Below are 19,387 nucleotides of genomic sequence, written 5' to 3'. Positions count from 1 at the left end.
TAGGTTATTTTTTGCACAGGTTTATCATGTACATATCAGTAAAGATGTACAGATGTATAATTTGCAAATAAATATACTTAAAATGTTTTACTGCTGGGGTACCTAATAAAAACAGCAGGGAAATCATGGGCCTAAGATATTCTATTTCTTTAAGGTGTTATTTTCCCCACTCTAGACGTTTGTGTCAGGCACCAATAGACTACACCACGAATGATGAAGATGGCATAAAACCAGATTTCCACTGACAGAACGGTGGGTTGTCATCACTAGAACCATCTTCTCATATCTTTTGGGAGCTCTAAAGACAGCCAGAAGCCATTACCTTCACCCTGTCAACCCTGAAGGCTGGGAGCCAATGCAGCCTCCTCAAACCAATCTCCAAAAATTCTGTGGGCTGTTACCGTTCCCACGCTTAGTGGCTCTCAAGAAGGTAACTGTGGCATGCCACTCTAACGGTGAGAGCTATGCCAAAGAGAACAGCTGACATTGATTAAGTACTTACCCTATGTCAGCCCCTCATGTGAGTCGTCTCACTAAATGTTCACCACCACAACAGGACAGAGTCTATAATTATTATCCCCCTTTTACAGCTGTGGTAACTAAAGCTGAGAATGGTTACTGTCCCAAGATCACACAGCTGATAACTTTTGCAGTCAAGTTCAGACTGTGCCTCTAACTCCAAGGACCTGCTCTTAATCACTATGTTATGCTGCCTTACATGCATAGTAATAACTTTATGGTATATCATTATAAAGATTTCTTTAAAACAAAATTAATTTTTAAAATTTGTCACATTCTAAATGTAATCCTACTTCCTCTTGGGATCAAAATATTTACCAGAACACATAACTGATTTTGTAATACACATGAAAAGTAAATTACAATGGTATTTATGGGAATTATTTTTATACACAGATTTTGAAAAATGTAGCATACCAATTCTTGAAGCAAGTGCTTTAAATCCTTTCTGACACAAAGCCGACATAATATAAATAACAATACGATAAAATATCTACAGCTTACTATTTACTCAGTTGTGTCTGAAGTTATATGTTAAAACTTCCAGCACCCGGCTGGGCACAGTGGCTTACGCCTATAATCCCAGCACTTGGGAGGCCAAGGCAGGCGGATCACCTGAGGTCAGGAGTTCAAGACCAGCCTGACCAACATGGAGAAACCCCGTCTCTACTAAAAATACAAAATTAGCTGGGCATAGTGGCATGCGCCTGTAATCCCAGCTACTCAGGAGGCTGAAGCAGGAGAATCACTTGAACCGGGAGGCAGAGGTTGCAGCAAGCCAAGATCGTGCCATTGCACTCCAGCCTGGGCAACAAGAGTGAAACTCCATCTCAAAAAAAAAAAAAAAAAACTTCCAGCGCCCAAGGCAATGAGAAAAAGCCAGTGGAAAAATACAATTATTTCCAAATATTCAGATAATTAACAATGATTAGAAAAATCATAGGGTCAGCTGAGTGAATCTTTCGATCGTTAATGTAGCTGTATTAATACCATGTGATATTAAGGTTTTTTAAGCAGAGAAAAGCCCAGTGAGTTGCAGCAGCCACTGTTAATTCTGTGACTTTTTAGTGAAATAGAGCAAATGGAAGTACTAGATGGAGGAAAAGAAATGGCAATGTCAACAGAGAAATGCTTCTGAGGGCAAGTTCTCCTACATGATTGTGTATTCTTGGCTGTGTAAGTTGAGGATGCTTGAGGTTCTCTTCTTAGATGTCCCCATTGTAAATACCTAGGTCATGCTTTTAAAAATCAGTATAATTTACGAAGCAGAGTCCACTCCACATTGACTCAAATGCCATCTTGTTACAATGACTATTTTATCTTTGATGAACCATCGTATTTATCTTTGTAAGCACTTCATTAAATATCACTCTGTTGTCTGGAAAAAGAAAAATTCAGTGTTCTAAAAACTAAGCAATTAAACATCCCAATTAAATACATAAATTTTGTAATAAAGCAAAAATAGTCACTTGATTAGATTCTGTAATTTTATTACTGACATCATCTTTACTTGAATAGCACAAGTTGCATAGAATTTAACAATGTTTGGAAAAGCAGAAAAAATTACTAGAAATGTAAAGAAGCAGTTTCCTGTTTTATTTAGTCCAGATTAATAATGGTTAAGTTGCCATGTTTCTTCCAGAAAAAGCTTTTTCACTTTTTTCTCAGCAAGTCAGAGTTTACAGAAATCATCTCATAGATATACTTTATTATTCCAGCTTAATCCATTTGAAAAAATTCAATGCTTTTTGACACCAATTGTTACACTATGCATTCATTTAGAAAAAAACAATGTCACAGTAATAAAAAGATTCTTATATTTTATGCTAGTATTAAAAATCACAGCAGCTAATATTGTCCCATATACAAGAATTGACATATATTTTCTTGGTTGAATACTATGCATTCATTTAGAAAAAAAAAGTCACAGTAATAAAAACATTCTTATATTTTATGCTAGTATTAAAAATCACAGCAGCTAATATTGTCCCATATACAAGAATTGGCATATATTTTCTTGGTTGAGTTTCTTCAACCAGTAAAAAACAATTTGAAAGGCACTGAATGGAAGAAAACAAACAAGCAAACGAAAACAATTCAATTCAGTTGGATCCAGCTCCTTACCCTCTTGTTTGTAGACAAAGAGCATCAGCTCCTAAGCAACTTTCTTTTTCAGATTTTGTTTCCGTATTACTCCACTCTTATTTTCTAAATACCTCTTTAAGCCATCATTTCATAACTGTAGTTAGAAAAGGCCTTGCTCGTTCTGATTTTTTTTTTTTTTTTTCATTTTTAGATGGACCACAAGCAGTCTCACGGGAAAACTCTACTTTTTGGTAGATTCTGCAGAGGGTAGGCAGTCTGTCCAGGGCACTGTCCTTTTGTCACCCAGCACAAATAGAGAATCCCATTACCTACAAAGGTATTAGGAAAGTGCTCCCAGCTGAAAGCATTTATCCAATTCCAATTGTTGTTTGAAAGTCTAAAATACTAAAGGTGGCATTATTCCAGGAGCTACTGTTTAAAACAATGCAATGCCTGTTCAGAGAAGAAAATCAGTGTTTGAAAATCTGAGTTTGTTTAAAAAATAATAACTATGCATCCAAAAAAGAATTCCTAAAGAAGCACTTGCATGCCAGGCACATGTTTTTAATTTTAATAACATTGGTTTACCTAAATAAATATGTAGAACTTAATAATTGTTCTCTATATGTTTGTATTTTAATACTATTCTATTTTAGTGAGTTTGCAAAGAGGCTAATGAAGAATAATGTAGAAAAATATGTATCAATCAGTACAAAGTTGCTATGGTTTATGGGCACTGCAAAATGCTGTGTTGAAAACAATTCTGTTGAAAAGTAATTGAAAACTGCTCCAATTTTAAAACAAATAAATGTAGCCATATCCTTATAGGATAATGTCAGATAAAAAGTAATCATGTTCTCTCCACAATTGGGTTTGCTGGCATTTATATGGGAGTAATAATGCTTTAAGATTATTTTCATAGTTGTTCATTTAACGTGGGATTAACATCAAAATCTTTGTAATTATCTCAGATCACCATTTGAAAGTGGTGTGGCAAAACACGTTAATGGTTAAGACACCCTAGCAGTTTTATACTAAACAGATTAACACACGTGAAAGTAATATTATAATCTTTTGCACTGAATAATGTGCCAGACCAATTTTTTCAGTGAAAATAGAATTCTTATGAAATGGTACCCTTTCATTCAAATAGGTAGCTACTGCTTCCTATTTCTTGAAATACCAAAGCAATGGGTTAGCTAGAAAATTGTATAAGAGTTATATACGTGAGCATGCATGGCTATATGGACTCAAAATATTATTCCGTGGCTTTGCCATTGCACAATTTTATGGAAACGATCATTTCTGAGGTTTGCTTTACATAAGATTGAGAACCAAAATATTGCAATAGGAGGGTGATACAGAATAGTGAAAATACAATCCAGGTGGGATTATATACCAAAAACTTTTAAAGCATGAAGGAGATTGCTTATTGGCCACAATGGCTATGAATTTATTTTATGACCACCAGCAAACAAATGTAGGTCCATACCTTACACATTCTTAAATAATAAGGAAGCACATTTTAATATGTACTCCAGAGTCTCATAAAAATATTTCTCTGCCTCAGCATCCCATCTCTAGAAGTTGACATGAGAAGAAAATGGGTATTCATTTGGAAAGTAATATGAAGTTGTAACATAATTACTCAAGTCCTGCCTATCTTTCTTGAATTCTTGTGTAAAGCAGACTTCACATCCAAGACCTTATTATTTGATAATCCTTGTTACATATTACATGGGTCGGGGAGGGGCCTGAAACCTTACAAACTAAATCGAATGTACCACAGGCAGGTGCCTCTCCCGAGAGAGGGAGATTATGTGTTAGAAGACAGTATCTGTATCACTGCAGCTGTGTCTGAAAAGGGGGATGGGGTGTTGGGGATTTAAATCATATTGTTTCCACTTATGCAGAGAGAATCCATAAAAAGAGATTCATTGTCATATTTTCTTTTTGAAGTGTCGTATTTGTTTTTTTTTTTTTCTTTTTTACTTTAAAAGTGCTCCTCGGTATAGAACAGAGTAAATATTACAGTTTTGTTCAACAGCAGCCAAGATTTAATTGTCTGTGAAATATAAGGCTTACGACCTGATTTGAGTTCACTACTGTTCTGCTGATACAAACTAGGCTGGCCTACGAGGTGACCGAATGCACCCAGCAGCTGATTTACACAGAAGAGCCATCTCCAAAGAATTAAAAGTGGACCAGGGACAGCCACACGCCTGCAGGAGCCCATCCAAAGGGCTAGGAGCTTTATTCTTTCTGCAACAGATTTAAAGTGACTTTGTACAAAAAGTCAAACAAGAATAAACAGCTGTGGAAAATGTAACAAATCATGCTAGCAGTTGAACAGCGAGGGAGAAGGGAAATCCAGCAAACTGCTAACATACACTGAAGAAAAGCGAAACGGAGGTAGAAGAGAGAGGGAAGGTGGGCAGAAAAGGAAGCTGGTAAGGACACGACACTGGTTTCCACACGCGAATCACGCACTTTATTATTGCGTATAGCTCAGTGACTGTCAGAAACCTGAAAAGTATGTCCTTCAACACAGCTCTGCGTGCCCGCGGCCCTGGGGTGCAAGCGAGGTTCCTCCGCCCTCCGCCGCCTCCCCCCCGCGCGCGTCCCCCTCTCCTCCCTGCAGTGACTCCGCGGGTCGCTTCCTCCACCCGCCCGGAGTGCAGAGGAGAAAGCGAGCGGCTGCAGATTTGCCCCGGTGGCACCGCAGCCACAAGCCAACTCGTAATTGCAAAGCAAACAAGGCTGAAATATTGGATTGGTCTCAATCGTGACAAGATCTACGCTTTTGCCGCCAATCTGTTTGTGTAGCTCTATTTAAAGGCACTTGATTGAGGAAATGTTGAAAATAGCGGTGAGGGTTTCCTAATGAGACCTCAGGAGGGAAGCGGAGGCCTTCGCCCGGCACCAGGGGCTGGGAGGTGAGGGTGGGAGGCTCATGGTTAACCCCTTCCTGCTCGCCTGCGGCGAAAGGTCCTCCGAGACGGAGCTGGGGGTCCACCCTGTCCGAAGCGGTGACCTCTCCCGGCCTGAGCGGCGGAGAACCGGCCTCCTGGGTGTCGGGAACCGAGAAGAGGGCTGGGGATCACAATGAGAATTTAACCAGGATGGAAGGGGCGCCCCAGTGGCCATCGCAGTGGCTGGAAAGCTGGCGACCTAAATCGGGGGTGGCCGCTCTGGTCGCGCTCTGGTCCCTGCCCCGCAACACTCCGGCGCCGCCGGCCGCGAGGGCTGAGGCCCTGGCGATCCCCGTGGAGCCGCGGCTGCGCTCAGCTCTAGGGCACCGAAGCGTGGTGGTGCCCCCCATGCGAGTCGGGAGAGCAGCTGCCCTGGTGGGCGACGCGGGCTGGCAGGCATTGCTGTCGGGCTGGGTCTTCAGGCAGCTAAAAGGGAACGGAAGAAACCAAAGAGGCAGGAGGAGAAAATACAGGAATACTAACAGCGCGACCTGCTCTGGCTGGCGCTTTGATTTTCCCATTCACTCTAGCCTGCCCACCCCAGGTACGTGTCATTATCCCCACTGTTCAGATGGGGAAACTAAGACTTGGAGACGCCGAGGTCCTTGCCCGAGATCACTCAGCCAATCGTGCGGTGCCAGAGTCGGCCCTGCCCAGATCCGACTCGGAGCTCAGGATGTTGGGAGTGGGCACCAGAAAGGCCAGGCTGGGGCTGAGCTTCCCTCTGAGCCAGCGCAAGTTGATGCAGAACCAGTGCAGGCCCGATTGAGCCAGAGGACGGCTTGGAGATGACGATTTGTTCCCTAGTGGGCGACATCTAACTCCTCTACTAGTTCTAATCGTTTTCAGAATAAAGGAAACTAATCTGATTGCAATTGGGGTAGACAGTATTCACTCGATTTCTCTTAGTCATTCATTTTATATGGGTTGTCTAAACATCTCCTTTGTTCAATGCATTGATTAGGTTGTCAAGAAACCCACAGTCACAGGAGGTGACATATGCATGCCCAGAGATCTACCCAAAAGAATATAAGTGACAGCACCAGGAAGGAATTCAGAAGAGAAAACTTCATTTGTGGGAGGGAGTTGGGGGAGAGAGGAGAAGCAGTATCTGGAAAGGCTCCCTGGAGGAGGTAACATTTAGGCTGGACCTAGAAGAAACGAAGTGTGGATTCTCCAAGAGAGATGGGTTGTTTGCCAGCATACTGGCAAGTCAAGGGGTGCCAGACCCACAGTTGGGAACAAAGTAGGGGTCATACTTTCATCCCCTGCTGCCATCTACCAGCTGCCCTCCTAATTTGAACACTGTGTTGACCACATTTTGAGCCAAGGTCCTAATCCCTTTTAGGATTGAAAACCTATGGCTTGAGAGTGGACACCCAGGAGGTAGACTTTGACTGTCTAGAACCGTGAATTTAGACCAAAGGGTACCGTCAAGGGCAGGGATGGGAAAATGGCACTAGGGGCGCTCTCACCAGAGATCCTAACTACTAGAGCCAGCCAAGCATTCCCGCGCTTTTCCCAGAGGGATCGGATCTGAGATGTACCTTGGCCAATCTGCAGTTTGTCTTTCTGGAGTCACAGGCAGATGTAGACTGGGAAAGTGAAGACCCCCAGGGGGTGGAGAGGACTGGTTTCGGTTATACTTCCCCATGAATGATCTGCGCCTTCTGCCAGCAAAACAAAAACGCATCAGTCACACCAATTTAGTGAAGTCTCCAAACGTATTCTGAATGAAATTCTGCTTTTTTTTGTACACAACCAATTCCTTCGTTTGAAGTTGGATGCTTTGCAAGCAGAATGCAATTCCATTTCTCATTCCTCGAAGTTGTGGCCTGTGTTAACCTAAGTTGGCATTCACACAAGTATTAAGAAGAAAAACCATTTTCTTCTGGAAAATGGAACAAAGTAGCACCTCTCCAATCAGGGTGCAGATATATAATCTGTAACAACAAATTAGCTCCCTAGTGCTGCTCATTTCCAGCTAGCATCCTGCCTTCCCTGTTTATAACTTTGCTGCCTGCAATTATTTTTATTTTAATTTTCTGTCACTTTAACAAAAACCAGAGTCTTTTCTTTTAATGTTTTGTACACAACATGTTCATTTTGATAAGATGTTCTTTCCTATCCTCTGTTAGCTTGCCTTTCCTTGTTTAGAGTTCTGTATCAGGCATTTCTAATATTTCTCTCTTTTTTTAAGAACTTGTCCCTGTCTTGCTTTATTTGTTTGTGTGAAATTTAGTTTGAAAGGAGATCAGAGAGAGCAGGAGGGGTTTGTAATAAGAGAATGACCGAATGACCCAAAGGCTGATTATCTATCATTAACTGGAGACTTGGTGTACCCAAATTACCAAGGAGACCTCAGTCTGCCGGATCCTTACCCAGCTAGAAAGGCAAGCCTGGAATGCACACACTGAAACAGGCTCATGGCATTGCAACCGAGGACACAGTTCACACAACATTTTCTTAAGGAGTTTTCCTGCAAAATTCAACTCAAGTTCAGTATATAAATTTTTTAGATTCCGATATGTTGTACTCAGGTAAAAATCTCTGCCAAAAGATTACCTATAACATTTCTGTAACTAACTTTTTTGTGTTGTTTCGTTAGGAGTGAAATTGCAGTTAATTGTCTAAGCTCCAGAGAATATTGAGAAATCAAACCAAGCTGCTTTTGATCTGCTCACACTGCTAAACCCAAGCCTTGTAAAAATCGAGGTTTGCCATTAATATTGACAATAAAAGTGTTTCTTTTTGTTAACCTGAAACCTAACCATCCTGGTATAACTCCCCTGTCTATAAGCAAAGGCCCTGGAAGAATGTAGGAAAGGTTTGGAGGAAACTGTCAGAGCTAAAGAAATCCATCTACGTGAATTTGCAAAGGAAGCTATGGAACAGAACTTCCCAGGAATGCAACACTACAGTTAAAACTGGGAATGTTTCCGGGCCTCAAGTCAGAAGCAAATCTTTCAGTCAAATAAATGTTTTCTCTCCAAAGCCCCATTTTAAACTGCCAATTGCACTCATATTTTATTCTGAACCCCACAATACATTGCAGACTAGGTGAAGTCCATTATTTACTATTTCCATAGAACACGTATGCAAAATCACACTTCCTCATCTGAATGTTGAGTGATTTCCTCCCGGCTTGAAAGAAAATATCGCTAGTGTGTATGTAATTTGCTTGAAGCAATAATTCGAATGAGTATTTAACATAAATCCTGTGGGATGTATGTTCTCAGACCGGTTTTGCTCTAAACTCTGTATTTTACTACAAAGTAGCAAAGATTAACAAAGATCAGATTTACTGTACCTCTTAGGACTAGTATAATAACATTAATAATAACTCCCATGTATCTACATCATGCTGCTTCTTTGAGGCCTTCACAGGGTTATCTTATGGTCCCTTTAGTCTAAATGAGTATTTTAGATTTACAGACACACTTAGACACCTGGAAAAATATTTAGTTCTTCCTTATCCATGAAAACCCTCCAGTGCAGCAACATATCTACCAGTTAATCTGAGGGTCTAGTCACTGATTATTTAGAAAGAAAGGAAAATTCTACTGACTGTGAATATTAAGATTTTTCTTAAAACACTTCAGCATAAATCAGTTTCTCATTCTTCCATGCCAGTTGCAGATTCAGTGACAGGAAAAAAAAAAGAAAAGAAAAGAAAAAAACCTTGTAATCCCAAATGCTGCTAGACAGCAAATTATAAGGGAGAATTGGAGAGAAGAGAGAGAGGGAGGGGGGAGGGTGGAGGGAAGAAAGAAGGGAAAGGGAGAGGAGAAAGAGGAGGAGGGAATGTGCAGGCACTAAGCAAGCCCTGATTTTCTCCACCAACTTAACTGTTTTCTAATTAGAGCTGGACTGAAGGATTCATAAGCAATCAGCCCCTCCATGGTCATCATTCAGCTGAACTAGCCCCTCCCCCTCCATCTCTCCATGTAGGGAAGAGAAAGGAAGAGGATTCACTCCCTAAATATGCCACCCCCTTAAACAAAGACTTTCTTAAAAGAAGAAGAAAAAACTTGCATAAAAGAAGAAGAAGAAAAAAAAAACCCACAAGACACAAGGGCAGCTTTTCTTATTCTTCCTTTTTTGAAATAGACACTCAAATCCAACAAAATTTGATTCTGCTTTGCAAATGTGTACTTTGAGCAGCACCACACTTCCGGAGCCACTTTCACTTGGTATGTCTGTAGACAACTATTTCTCAAAGGCCAACAAGAAAAGACTACACAAGAAGAACTACACAAACAAGAAGGACTACACAACCCCAGTTAGAGGGAGACCCTTGCCACCACGCAGACAATATGCCTTGTTCTGAGCGTCCTAAACATCCTGGGACTAAGTGGATAACATGTAAAATGACTCCACCCTACCCTGGTACAGAAAAGAATGCAGAGCCATCAGAGTGTCACAAGAAGCACTGTCCTTGGAGCAGGTGGACTGAGGTGACATCTTCAAGAACACATTGCTCCTTCTGTCACCTTCCAGGCTTGATGTTCTTTCAGAGGGTTCTTAGCTTGTGCTGAGGCTCATCTCATGTAAGAGCATTAAAGATTCTTAAGGGAACGGTCAGAGTCACTTCCACTATGTTGGTTAGAAAAACAAGGTGAAAGGAGATTTGAAAGACGATGATTAGAATTGAACCATAATTCCCATGAACATAAAATGCGCATTTATGACCCTCTGGCCTGATTCTTTTTGGGTCCAGTTTATTTTGGGTTCTTATGAGCAAAACAGAGGATATAAACTGCCCTTGCCTTTGAAATAATAAACACCCTGAGACAATCTGTATTTTCCCTAAAACCTAACTAAAAATTTTTTTTAAATTAGTTTAAACCAGATTGATTTTTTCAAGTATAATAATATCTCACAAGACCAAATGTTTGCATGGCCATTTTCAGCCTCTTTGGTGCTCTTTCAGTCTTTTTCCAGGGAAAGCAGTAGCAGTGATGGCAAAGAGACAAGAGACCTGAGGAGCAAAATAAATGCTTGAACCTGATTCTGTCTATTTGGCTAAAGGCAGATGACATGTGCAGTACAGTAGGTGTACCACCAGCTACAACGAAGGCACAGAATCCCAAACACACCCAAACCTGGGCTGCCTCCTTGTGAAGCAGTTTCTGGACATGAATAAGGCCGGTTTCGGCTCAGCCCTCAGCCTCTGAGGAGAGGCAGAGAAGCACTCCTAGCTAGGATTCCTCCACAGGCACCCAGAGGAGCCCCCAGCAAGCCAGTTCCCTGGGCCTTTGAGTACTTAGAACATGTGCATCAGCAGCTACACTAGTGCAGCCCAGGAGTGGGGTCCCCATGCTGACATCGAAGTCAGGGACTCTGCCTTTCTCTCTTTCTTCTCCCACTTTCCCTCTCATCACCAACACCACCCTCTCCTTCATCGCCACCACTGCCACCACCTCCATCACTACCACCGGGATGCCCAGGATACCTAAATTGGGGGCAAACTTGAGAAGGCATCCTTGCTTCACAACTTCCCAAAGGAGCAGGCTAACCCAGTATCCTGGAAAACCTGGAACAAAACAGGCCAAAGGACACTGCAAGAGAAAAGTGGATGTGTTTGTGCATTTAGGGTAGAGCTCAACCAGTCAGGGCCAGCCTGGCCTCCCTGAGTCAGTTACTACAGTTGGGGACACCACTAGGGTTCACCCATTTGTCCCCTCTCATCAAGCCACCTTTCTAAGGCAGTGATCTCTGGATTTGGGTTTCTGAGCTACATCAAGTCTTAGGCCCTCGGACCACAGCAGTTAACTGATAAGGACACTGTGAGTGAGAACTGATGTTCAGATTAGCATCTTTTATGATTTCTTTTTTCCGTACCATGTTGCCCATTTCCTTTACCACTTGCAATGCTATCTGGGGCCATGAGGTAATTCATTCATGTTTGTTTGTTTGTTTGTTTGTTTCAATTAAAAGCATGAGAAAAGCTAAGTGTGGCAAGTTCTGAAGCTTTCCAAAGTGAGGCCACTCACCGCTGGTCTCTGGTGGACAGAGCATTTCAATCCCCAGCTCAGCCCTCCTCTGGACTCTTCTTCCTCCCTTCAATTCCCAAAACTCCCTTTGGGTCTGAAAGCAGCCAACCAACTAATTTCCCTGAATTTTTATATGTTCCCAGCCCCAGTGCAATCTTACTTTGTCTACCTGCTCCCAAGGCCTAAATGTGTTTTTATAAACAGACTTTTCAAAAACGTATCAAATGTCAGAGAATTGAACTACCAGTATTTACACATTCGGGGTTTGCCTCCGGGTGAAAATGTAAACAGAACCCCCAACCACACTACCTGTATTCTTTCCTTGAAGAACCAGGTCTTTAAAAGGCTCTCCTTGTGCTCAAAACTGCAGACCCACGCAAGTTGGGGGTTTAGCGCGGTAGGTCACTATTTTGTTCCGAGCTCAACTGCAAGCCCCTGGCGCTTACCAACGAGCCTAGTTTCAGTTAATCCCTATTCTAGGTTCAATGCTTTAAGACGCTTGTCTGGGGACGTTCAAGGATGTTAACCCCTTACCTAGAAAAAGAATGGGCCCTGCACCGACTCTTATCCTGGGCTTTTAAGTCCCTGTCTCCTACCGCCCAGCCGCGGCAAACCTGAATATGTATATATATATATATATTTCTCAATCCTGCTGCCCAAGACTCTAGGGCTAGTGGAGGGCAGAGCCCGAGCACAGAGTCAACTGCAACACCGAAGTTGGGCGCCCTGCATTCGCACTGACCTCGCCTTCCAGCCCCAACCACTTGGTCGGCGGTGAGCAAGGAAAGGACTGTCCTTGTGGAGTCCTTCGGGTGGGGATCGCTTTGTGGCCTGCGGCCGGACTCTGCCCGCCTCCAAAGGGCGATGCCCAAGGTGGAGTCTTTGGTCTCCCTTGGGCTACCCTGGCCTGACCAGTGGCCAGCCCCAGGCCGCCCCGTCCGGCGCTGGCGCCGCAGGCCCTCGCCTCGCTCTAATTTACAGCCCGCGGGTTCCTGTTGACACCGTTTTCCACACCGAACTCCTTCGGGTGGAATCTGCATATACACATCAGCCTCCCCTCTCGGCTTGGGGCCAAGCCTGGGGTGATTTCAGCTCCTGCCATTTACCACCCGCCCTCGCCGCACGTGAGCCTTCTCAAGAAGCTCATGCCACACGGGCGCTGCGGTCCGGGTGCCCCGCGGCCCGGTGACTTACAAGTTGAGATCCATTTTCCGTTATAATGCGTTCAAGATCACCAAGGCCGGCAGTCTAAACATCCACGAGCCGTCCTCCCGGCCTGCCTCTTAAACTGGCGTTTAATGGTTCCCCTCCGATAACTAAACCTGCTTTCCACAGATGCCCGCTTTTATGAGGGAGGCAGGAATGCAGAGATATATTTATATGTTTGTTCATAAAAACTGGAAAATAAGCTCTGAACACGCCGTAAAAAATATTCAGTTACTTACCAAACAGGCTAGTTAAACCAGGGGAACACCGATACCAGCCACACTACAGATTCGGGGAATCGAGATGCCCGCACTTTGAAATCGCCCAAGGTCTTCGTTGGGGCTGGTGTCCCTGAAGGATACGGAAATAACAGCATTTACAATCGGCTTGACATGTTTGCCTGGAGGACTCAGCCGTCATCTCCAAAGTTTGCCGCAATAACGTGAGCCACCCCAAACAGCTCTAACCGGGGTAACTTGGTGGGTAACTCAATAGCCACTGAGACCGGCGTTTCGAGCCTGTAAACGGGTCAAAGAAACACCCTTCTCCAACCGCTCCTTGTCCCTACTGGGGCAAAGAGCGCCAGCTCCCAGCCGCGCCTTTGTGGGGGCCCCCACCACCCGCCACGAGGCTCCAGGCGCCCCTGCATAAAATTGTCGGGCTGCCTGCGTACATTTTCTTACCTCGATTACCTACAAAGCACTTCGAAAAGCAATACCTGAGTTTTCTTTCTTTCTTTTCAACCAGAAAAGAGAGCAGAGTGATACTGTACCTGGTTAGAGATTCTTCAGTATTTGAGACTTGGGGGGAAAATATTTTAATAGTGAAGCATCTGTTAAACACTTGCATTATCCTCTGACTGATAAAAAAAAGTTTTTTTAACCCTGCCCCCCCTCCCCGCGCCAAGTTTTAATTATCTTATGGTTATGAGGAGGTAGCCAATCCTGGAAGAGGACCTCGGCAATTAGCAACGTGAACATCAAAAAGTTTTATTGCCGAGAGCTCGAGGCGCCGCCCCTGCCGCCCCGGGATTGGCGTGAGGAGCCTCTGACGACATATATTAACCCGAGCGGCCCTAAAGATGTAGCTGTACATGGAGATCTTGCTGGGAAAATCCGCTTGCTCCCCTCACGTCGTCCAGCCCAGGAGAACCACCGCCGTCACCCCGGAGCTTCCTCGGCCACCGCGCAGACCCCTCCGAGAGCCCGAGCCGCGGCCTTCGAGCTCCAAGGCTCATTCAGGGCCCCAGATCCTTGCCCCGAAAGGAGAGGATCTGAGAAAATGGATGCACTGAGACCTCTCTGAAAACCCTCCGAGAGAGCCCGAGAGGAGCGAGGACACGTTACTCGCAGCTAAAATCACATTTAAGGACCAAAACAACAACCAAAAATTTCATTAAAACAATAAGCGCCCAAGAACCCAGATCGGGCTGGTGGGGGGAGGGGAAGAGGCGGGAAGGGGAGGGTCGCACGGAGGTAGCTTTGCAGTGAACAGTCGACCCCGCCGCCCCCCGGCACAGCTGGACCGGCTCCTCCAGCCGCGGCTCAGACTCGCCCCTGGATTCCGGGTTAGCTTCGGTGCCAGGACCGCGGCCCGGGCTTGGATTCCCGAGACTCCGCGCAGCCGCCTCGCGGGATCCCCGGCACCTTTGTATGAGCACGAGAGGATTCTGCCTCCGCGCAGCAGCCCGGGAAGCAGGAGCCGAAGCGCGGGCCGTGGAGCAAGGCGGGAACCGGCGGCGGCGGCGGCGGCGGCCAGGGGCGCACGGTGCCAGGACCAGCTCGCCGCGCCCCATGGGGAGCCGGCGGCCGCAGCGCTGCTGAGGCGGGCCCGGCTGGCCAGGCGGGGGGACGGGGCCCGGGCTGCAGCAGCCCCCTCTGCGGCTGCCGGGCGGGCCCGGGCGCCCGGGGGCTGGGGGGTGGGGGGTGGGGGAGGACGCCGAGCGCTGAGGCAGGGGCCCGGGCCGAGGGCGCGGCGGGGCTGCGCGCACGCTGGGGCGCGTGGAGGGGCACGGAGGGCGAAATGAGTCTGGTAGGCGGTTTTCCCCACCACCCGGTGGTGCACCACGAGGGCTACCCGTTTGCCGCCGCCGCCGCCGCAGCTGCCGCCGCCGCCGCCAGCCGCTGCAGCCATGAGGAGAACCCCTACTTCCATGGCTGGCTCATCGGCCATCCCGAGATGTCGCCCCCCGACTACAGCATGGCCCTGTCCTACAGCCCCGAGTATGCCAGCGGCGCCGCCGGCCTGGACCACTCCCATTACGGGGGGGTGCCGCCGGGCGCCGGGCCCCCGGGCCTGGGGGGGCCGCGCCCGGTGAAGCGCCGAGGCACCGCCAACCGCAAGGAGCGGCGCAGGACTCAGAGCATCAACAGCGCCTTCGCCGAACTGCGCGAGTGCATCCCCAACGTACCCGCCGACACCAAACTCTCCAAAATCAAGACCCTACGCCTGGCCACCAGCTACATCGCCTACCTCATGGACCTGCTGGCCAAGGACGACCAGAATGGCGAGGCGGAGGCCTTCAAGGCAGAGATCAAGAAGACCGACGTGAAAGAGGAGAAGAGGAAGAAGGAGCTGGTCAGTACCGGGGGCGGCAGGCAGTGGGGCTGAGGGGGTCAGGGAACCGGTGCTCCCGGCCTCTTTCCAATTGGGCTGAGAAATGGCATCTCGTGTTCTTTGGCTGCGTCCCGCGCCAAGGTTGTTTGCACCAGGTTGTGTGAGGATGGCTTCCGGCATAAGCAGAGAGTTGAGGGGAGGGTGTCAGCAGGAGGAGGAGAAGGTTAGGGATGCTTTGCGCTGGTAATCTTACCTCCGGTTTATCGCTGCTCGGCTAGTACTTAGGACAGACCTTGAAAACTCTGGGTCGCGATCGATCGCGATCGCACTGGTCTGGACGCCTCACCCCGTCTCTGTTAGACCCTTCTTTTGGCCTCCAATCCGATCTTGCTTTCAGATGTTTCCAGAATAAGTCTCGAAGAAGCCCTTGATTCGAATTATTTCACTATTGATCGCACCCCCTACCCCATTCCCAGAAGGAGGCTGCCACTGAGACTGAGCCCTGAGTTTTGTGGTTGTTCTCATAGTATGCCCGGAAGACGTAATGGTAAACATAAAATAAGTACTTTTGACTTCAAAATACAGCTCAAATTTTTCCTTGGCTGTGACGTTAAAATGTAATTTCCCAGATGAATATATTCCATTGGCATTTCTAATTTTATTTGAATGAGCCTGTACATTTTAAGGGGGAAAAGGCATTACTATGGTCATTGTTATTAAAAATAACACGAAAGTAAATTGAGCTGCTTAAAATTTTCTAAGATTCCTACCAAGTGCCCACAGGGCGGTGGTGCAGGATAGAGCTATGTCCACGAAGGGCCCGGAAAATAATGGCATTTGTCGAATTTTTCTTCTTTGGCCCCTGCAGCCCTTTGGTGGCTGCATAATCGAGTGACCTCCCGAATAACCAGAGATTTCAGAAGCCTTGGAGGAGAGGCACTGCTGAGCTGGAGGCCGAGAGCCTCTGGCCGAGAGGCCCAGGCCGAAACAGAGGCTCCTTCGCCCTATTTTTCCTAGATGTGGATCTAGGATTGCTAATGAAAACAGAGAAACCAGACTTAGCGCCCACTCCAGCTCCCGCCCCTATATCTGGAGTAAGAGAAAAGGCCCTCCGCTCCTCCATAAACGACTCGAAAACGGGCGGTTGTTTATAAACTTGTGGATCCAGTAGTTGAGCGCTGCAGCGCGGAGGCCTCCCCGCCGGCTAGGGTAGCTCTAACCTTTGTAGCTTCCCTGCAGGGGCTGGGACTCCCCCATCGTATCCTTTCCTCTCTGGTTCACTGTCTCCTCCGGCCCAGGAAGCGCCGGGTTGGTGTGGAACCAGGTATCCTCTCTGAATTTCTCTTTCCACTTTTCTCGCCCTCGCCTTCCCTCTGTCCAGAACGAAATCTTGAAAAGCACAGTGAGCAGCAACGACAAGAAAACCAAAGGCCGAACGGGCTGGCCGCAGCACGTCTGGGCCCTGGAGCTCAAGCAGTGAGGAGGAGGAGAAGGAGGAGGAGGAGAGCGCGAGTGAGCCGGGGCCAAGGCACCAGATGCAGACCCAGGACTCCGGAAAAGCCGTCCGCGCTCCGCTCTGAGGACTCCTTGCATTTGGAATCATCCGGTTTATTTATGTGCAATTTCCTTCCCCTCTCTTTGACCCCCTTTGAGGCATCCGCTCCCCATCTCCCCCTCCAAAAAAAAAAGTGGATATTTGAAGAAAAGCATTCCATATTTTAATATGAAGAGGACACTCCCGTGTGGTAAGGGATCCCGTCGTCTCGTAGATTCTGTGTGCGTGAATGTTCCCTCTTGGCTGTGTAGACACCAGCGTTGCCCCCCGCCAACCTACCCAACCCCTTCCAGATAAAGACAGTGGGCACTAGTGCGTTTGTGAAGTGTATCTTTAATACTTGGCCTTTGGATATAAATATTCCTGGGTATTATAAAGTTTTATTTCAAAGCAGAAAACAGGGCCGCTAACATTTCCGTTGGGGTCGGTATCTAGTGCTGTCCGTTCATCTGTGGTCGTTCCCTCTTTGAAGATGTTTCCAACAGCCACTTGTTTTGTGCACTTCCGTCCTCTAAAACTAAATGGAATTTAATTAATATTGAAGGTGTAAACGTTGTAAGTATTCAATAAACCACTGTGTTTTTTTTTTTTTACAAAAAACCCTAATCTTTTAATGGTTGATACCTCAAAAGAGTTTTGAAAACAAAGCTGTTATACTTGTTTTCATAATATTTAAAATATCCAGAAGTAAACTAAATTATCATGATTGCCTCTAACTTTATTTTAAAGACTCAGTGGTTCCAACCAGTCAACCTGACCTGCGGTCTACGCAGGAGGAGGAGGTGCTCTTAAAGAGAAGTGTCCTTGTTACAAATCCTGCAAATGATCTGGGCTTTGTCGGTGTGGTGTCTCCTTCCCTCTTCCCCCAGCTGGAGAACGCTGAGTAGTCTCTAGAAGGAAGATCTGGGCTGCAGAACCCAGTCCGGCAGTTCGCTCAGAAGGTGTAAAGGTGCTCTTGCTTTCCTGAAATCAATCAGAGGCCGTTTCGTGAGGCCGTCGGTTTTTGTTTTGAGAGTGTGTTTCTGGTGGAGGAGTTGTAGGGAGAACCCCGGCATTATTGCTGCAACGGGAACTAGTCTGGGGTGTTTAATTCAAACTATGGGGCTTTCATCCAAGAAAAAAAAAAAGGAAAAAGGAAAGAGAGGAGAGGATTTCGCTTGTATTCTATACGGGGGATTCTCATCTGAGCAGGCGGGAAAGGGGGGTGGAGAGAGTTTCGAAAAAGTCCATGATTAGGTAACAAGGAATTTTACGTCAAGTAAGAAATCGTGAACAAGACCACGGATTTAAAGGGGGGCGAGGGGCGGGTTAGATTTACAAGGAGTTACAGGGAACTCAATATTAACTGTGCGGTGTCTGAAGTCTTCCCGGCCGCAGCCCAGCGGAACAAGCGACACCCTCCCGGGACTACTGGCAGCCCGGGACCCGGGATCTCTCCCTGTTGGGTCTTTGGGCTCCCTGAGTCCCAGCTCGTCCCAGAAGAAAGTCCCAGCGGCCTCCTTTGCCTGCAGCCTTGGCGGAAGCCTGAATCTCAGCTCTAGAAACTGGAGAAACTAAAGTGCCTGTGCAGGCTGCCGGAAGGGGGGAGGAGGCTGGGAGGGATTTTGGAAGGGGGTGGGAGGAGGAGAGAGAAAGGTGAACCGTATTAAAAAGTGGTTTGTTTCATGAAACGCCGCGTATATAAATCTGGTGTTGGAGAGGCTTGCCAGAGGGTTTCCATCCTGGAACCCATCCTCAGGGTGATGTTCGCACCTTGGCCTCGGGCACAGACCCTCCCGCGATGTCCCGAGGGTTCCCACGCCTCGCGGGTGTCCACTATGACCCCTCTGCCTGCGGCAGGCCGAATCAGACCCGGCGTGGGCGAATTCAGAAGTGCCCAGGGAGAGACAAGCTAGAGGCTCTGCGGACTTCTGCGGACGGCTGACAACGCGAGGGCGAGGGGTTAGAACAACTCGGCCAAAGCGATCTGAACTTTCTCCCCTTGGGTCAGCCGGCGCTGGGCCGACCCGGTGGGCGCGGGGCTGTGTTTACAGACACTTGCCTTTGTTTATAGCACGGGGAGGAGGTGTGGGGGAGGCGCGCCCTGATTTTCTGTTGCTCTCCCAATCCTCCTGCGTTTGATCGAGTGGTTCCCTCCCTCTCCTGCTTCCAGTTGTCTTCTGCGTCTTTATTTTAATATGCTCGGGAGAAAGCCATCAGGTCCTAGACGTGGAAGAAAGGAGCCTACCAAAGTGTTGGAGTAAACAGTGGCAGAGGAGGTGAGGTTTTAAAAACAGGAACGGGAGAGGAGTTATCTTCACCATGCACCTACGCTTCTGTGCACCTTGGGTAGCTGGTCTCCGCCATCTGGGCCTTAAGGCACTTCTGCAGATTTAACACTTTCTCTGGCTTATTAAACAACAGAGGGAAACCAAAAGACCCTGGCGCACCATTGCTACGGAGAAACTTGCTAATACACATGCTTTTTAAACCTGCGCTCCTCTCTGGCCCCGGCCAAG

At 46.8% G+C, this 19,387-nt stretch overlaps 1 protein-coding gene and 1 long non-coding RNA gene across 2 annotated transcripts in view; one reads left to right on the top strand and one right to left on the bottom strand.

The window, feature by feature from the left end:
* The window catches only part of LOC129480352 (uncharacterized), a 60,787-nt gene extending 47,065 nt beyond the window's left edge, over positions 1 to 13,722 (bottom strand). The window contains exons 1-2 of the long non-coding RNA XR_008657005.1: positions 13,551 to 13,722; positions 13,018 to 13,129 (exon numbers count right to left, since the gene is read on the bottom strand). This is a non-coding gene — a long non-coding RNA (uncharacterized lncRNA). The remainder of the gene's footprint in view (positions 1 to 13,017; positions 13,130 to 13,550) is intronic.
* Positions 13,723 to 13,863: 141 nt separating this feature from the next.
* On the top strand, positions 13,864 to 18,007 carry HAND2 (heart and neural crest derivatives expressed 2). The gene is made up of 2 exons (XM_055274068.1): positions 13,864 to 15,355; positions 16,716 to 18,007. The coding sequence occupies exons 1-2, from the start codon at positions 14,801 to 14,803 to the stop codon at positions 16,812 to 16,814; spliced, it is 654 nt and encodes a 217-aa protein (XP_055130043.1). The 5' UTR covers positions 13,864 to 14,800; the 3' UTR covers positions 16,815 to 18,007.
* The last annotated feature ends 1,380 nt before the right edge of the window (positions 18,008 to 19,387 follow it).

Source organism: Symphalangus syndactylus, chromosome 4, assembly GCF_028878055.3.
Source record: "Symphalangus syndactylus isolate Jambi chromosome 4, NHGRI_mSymSyn1-v2.1_pri, whole genome shotgun sequence".
Classification (NCBI taxonomy): domain Eukaryota; kingdom Metazoa; phylum Chordata; class Mammalia; order Primates; family Hylobatidae; genus Symphalangus; species Symphalangus syndactylus.
The sequence above is the reverse complement of the archived record's forward strand: the minus strand, read 5'-3'. Positions and strand labels throughout refer to the sequence as shown.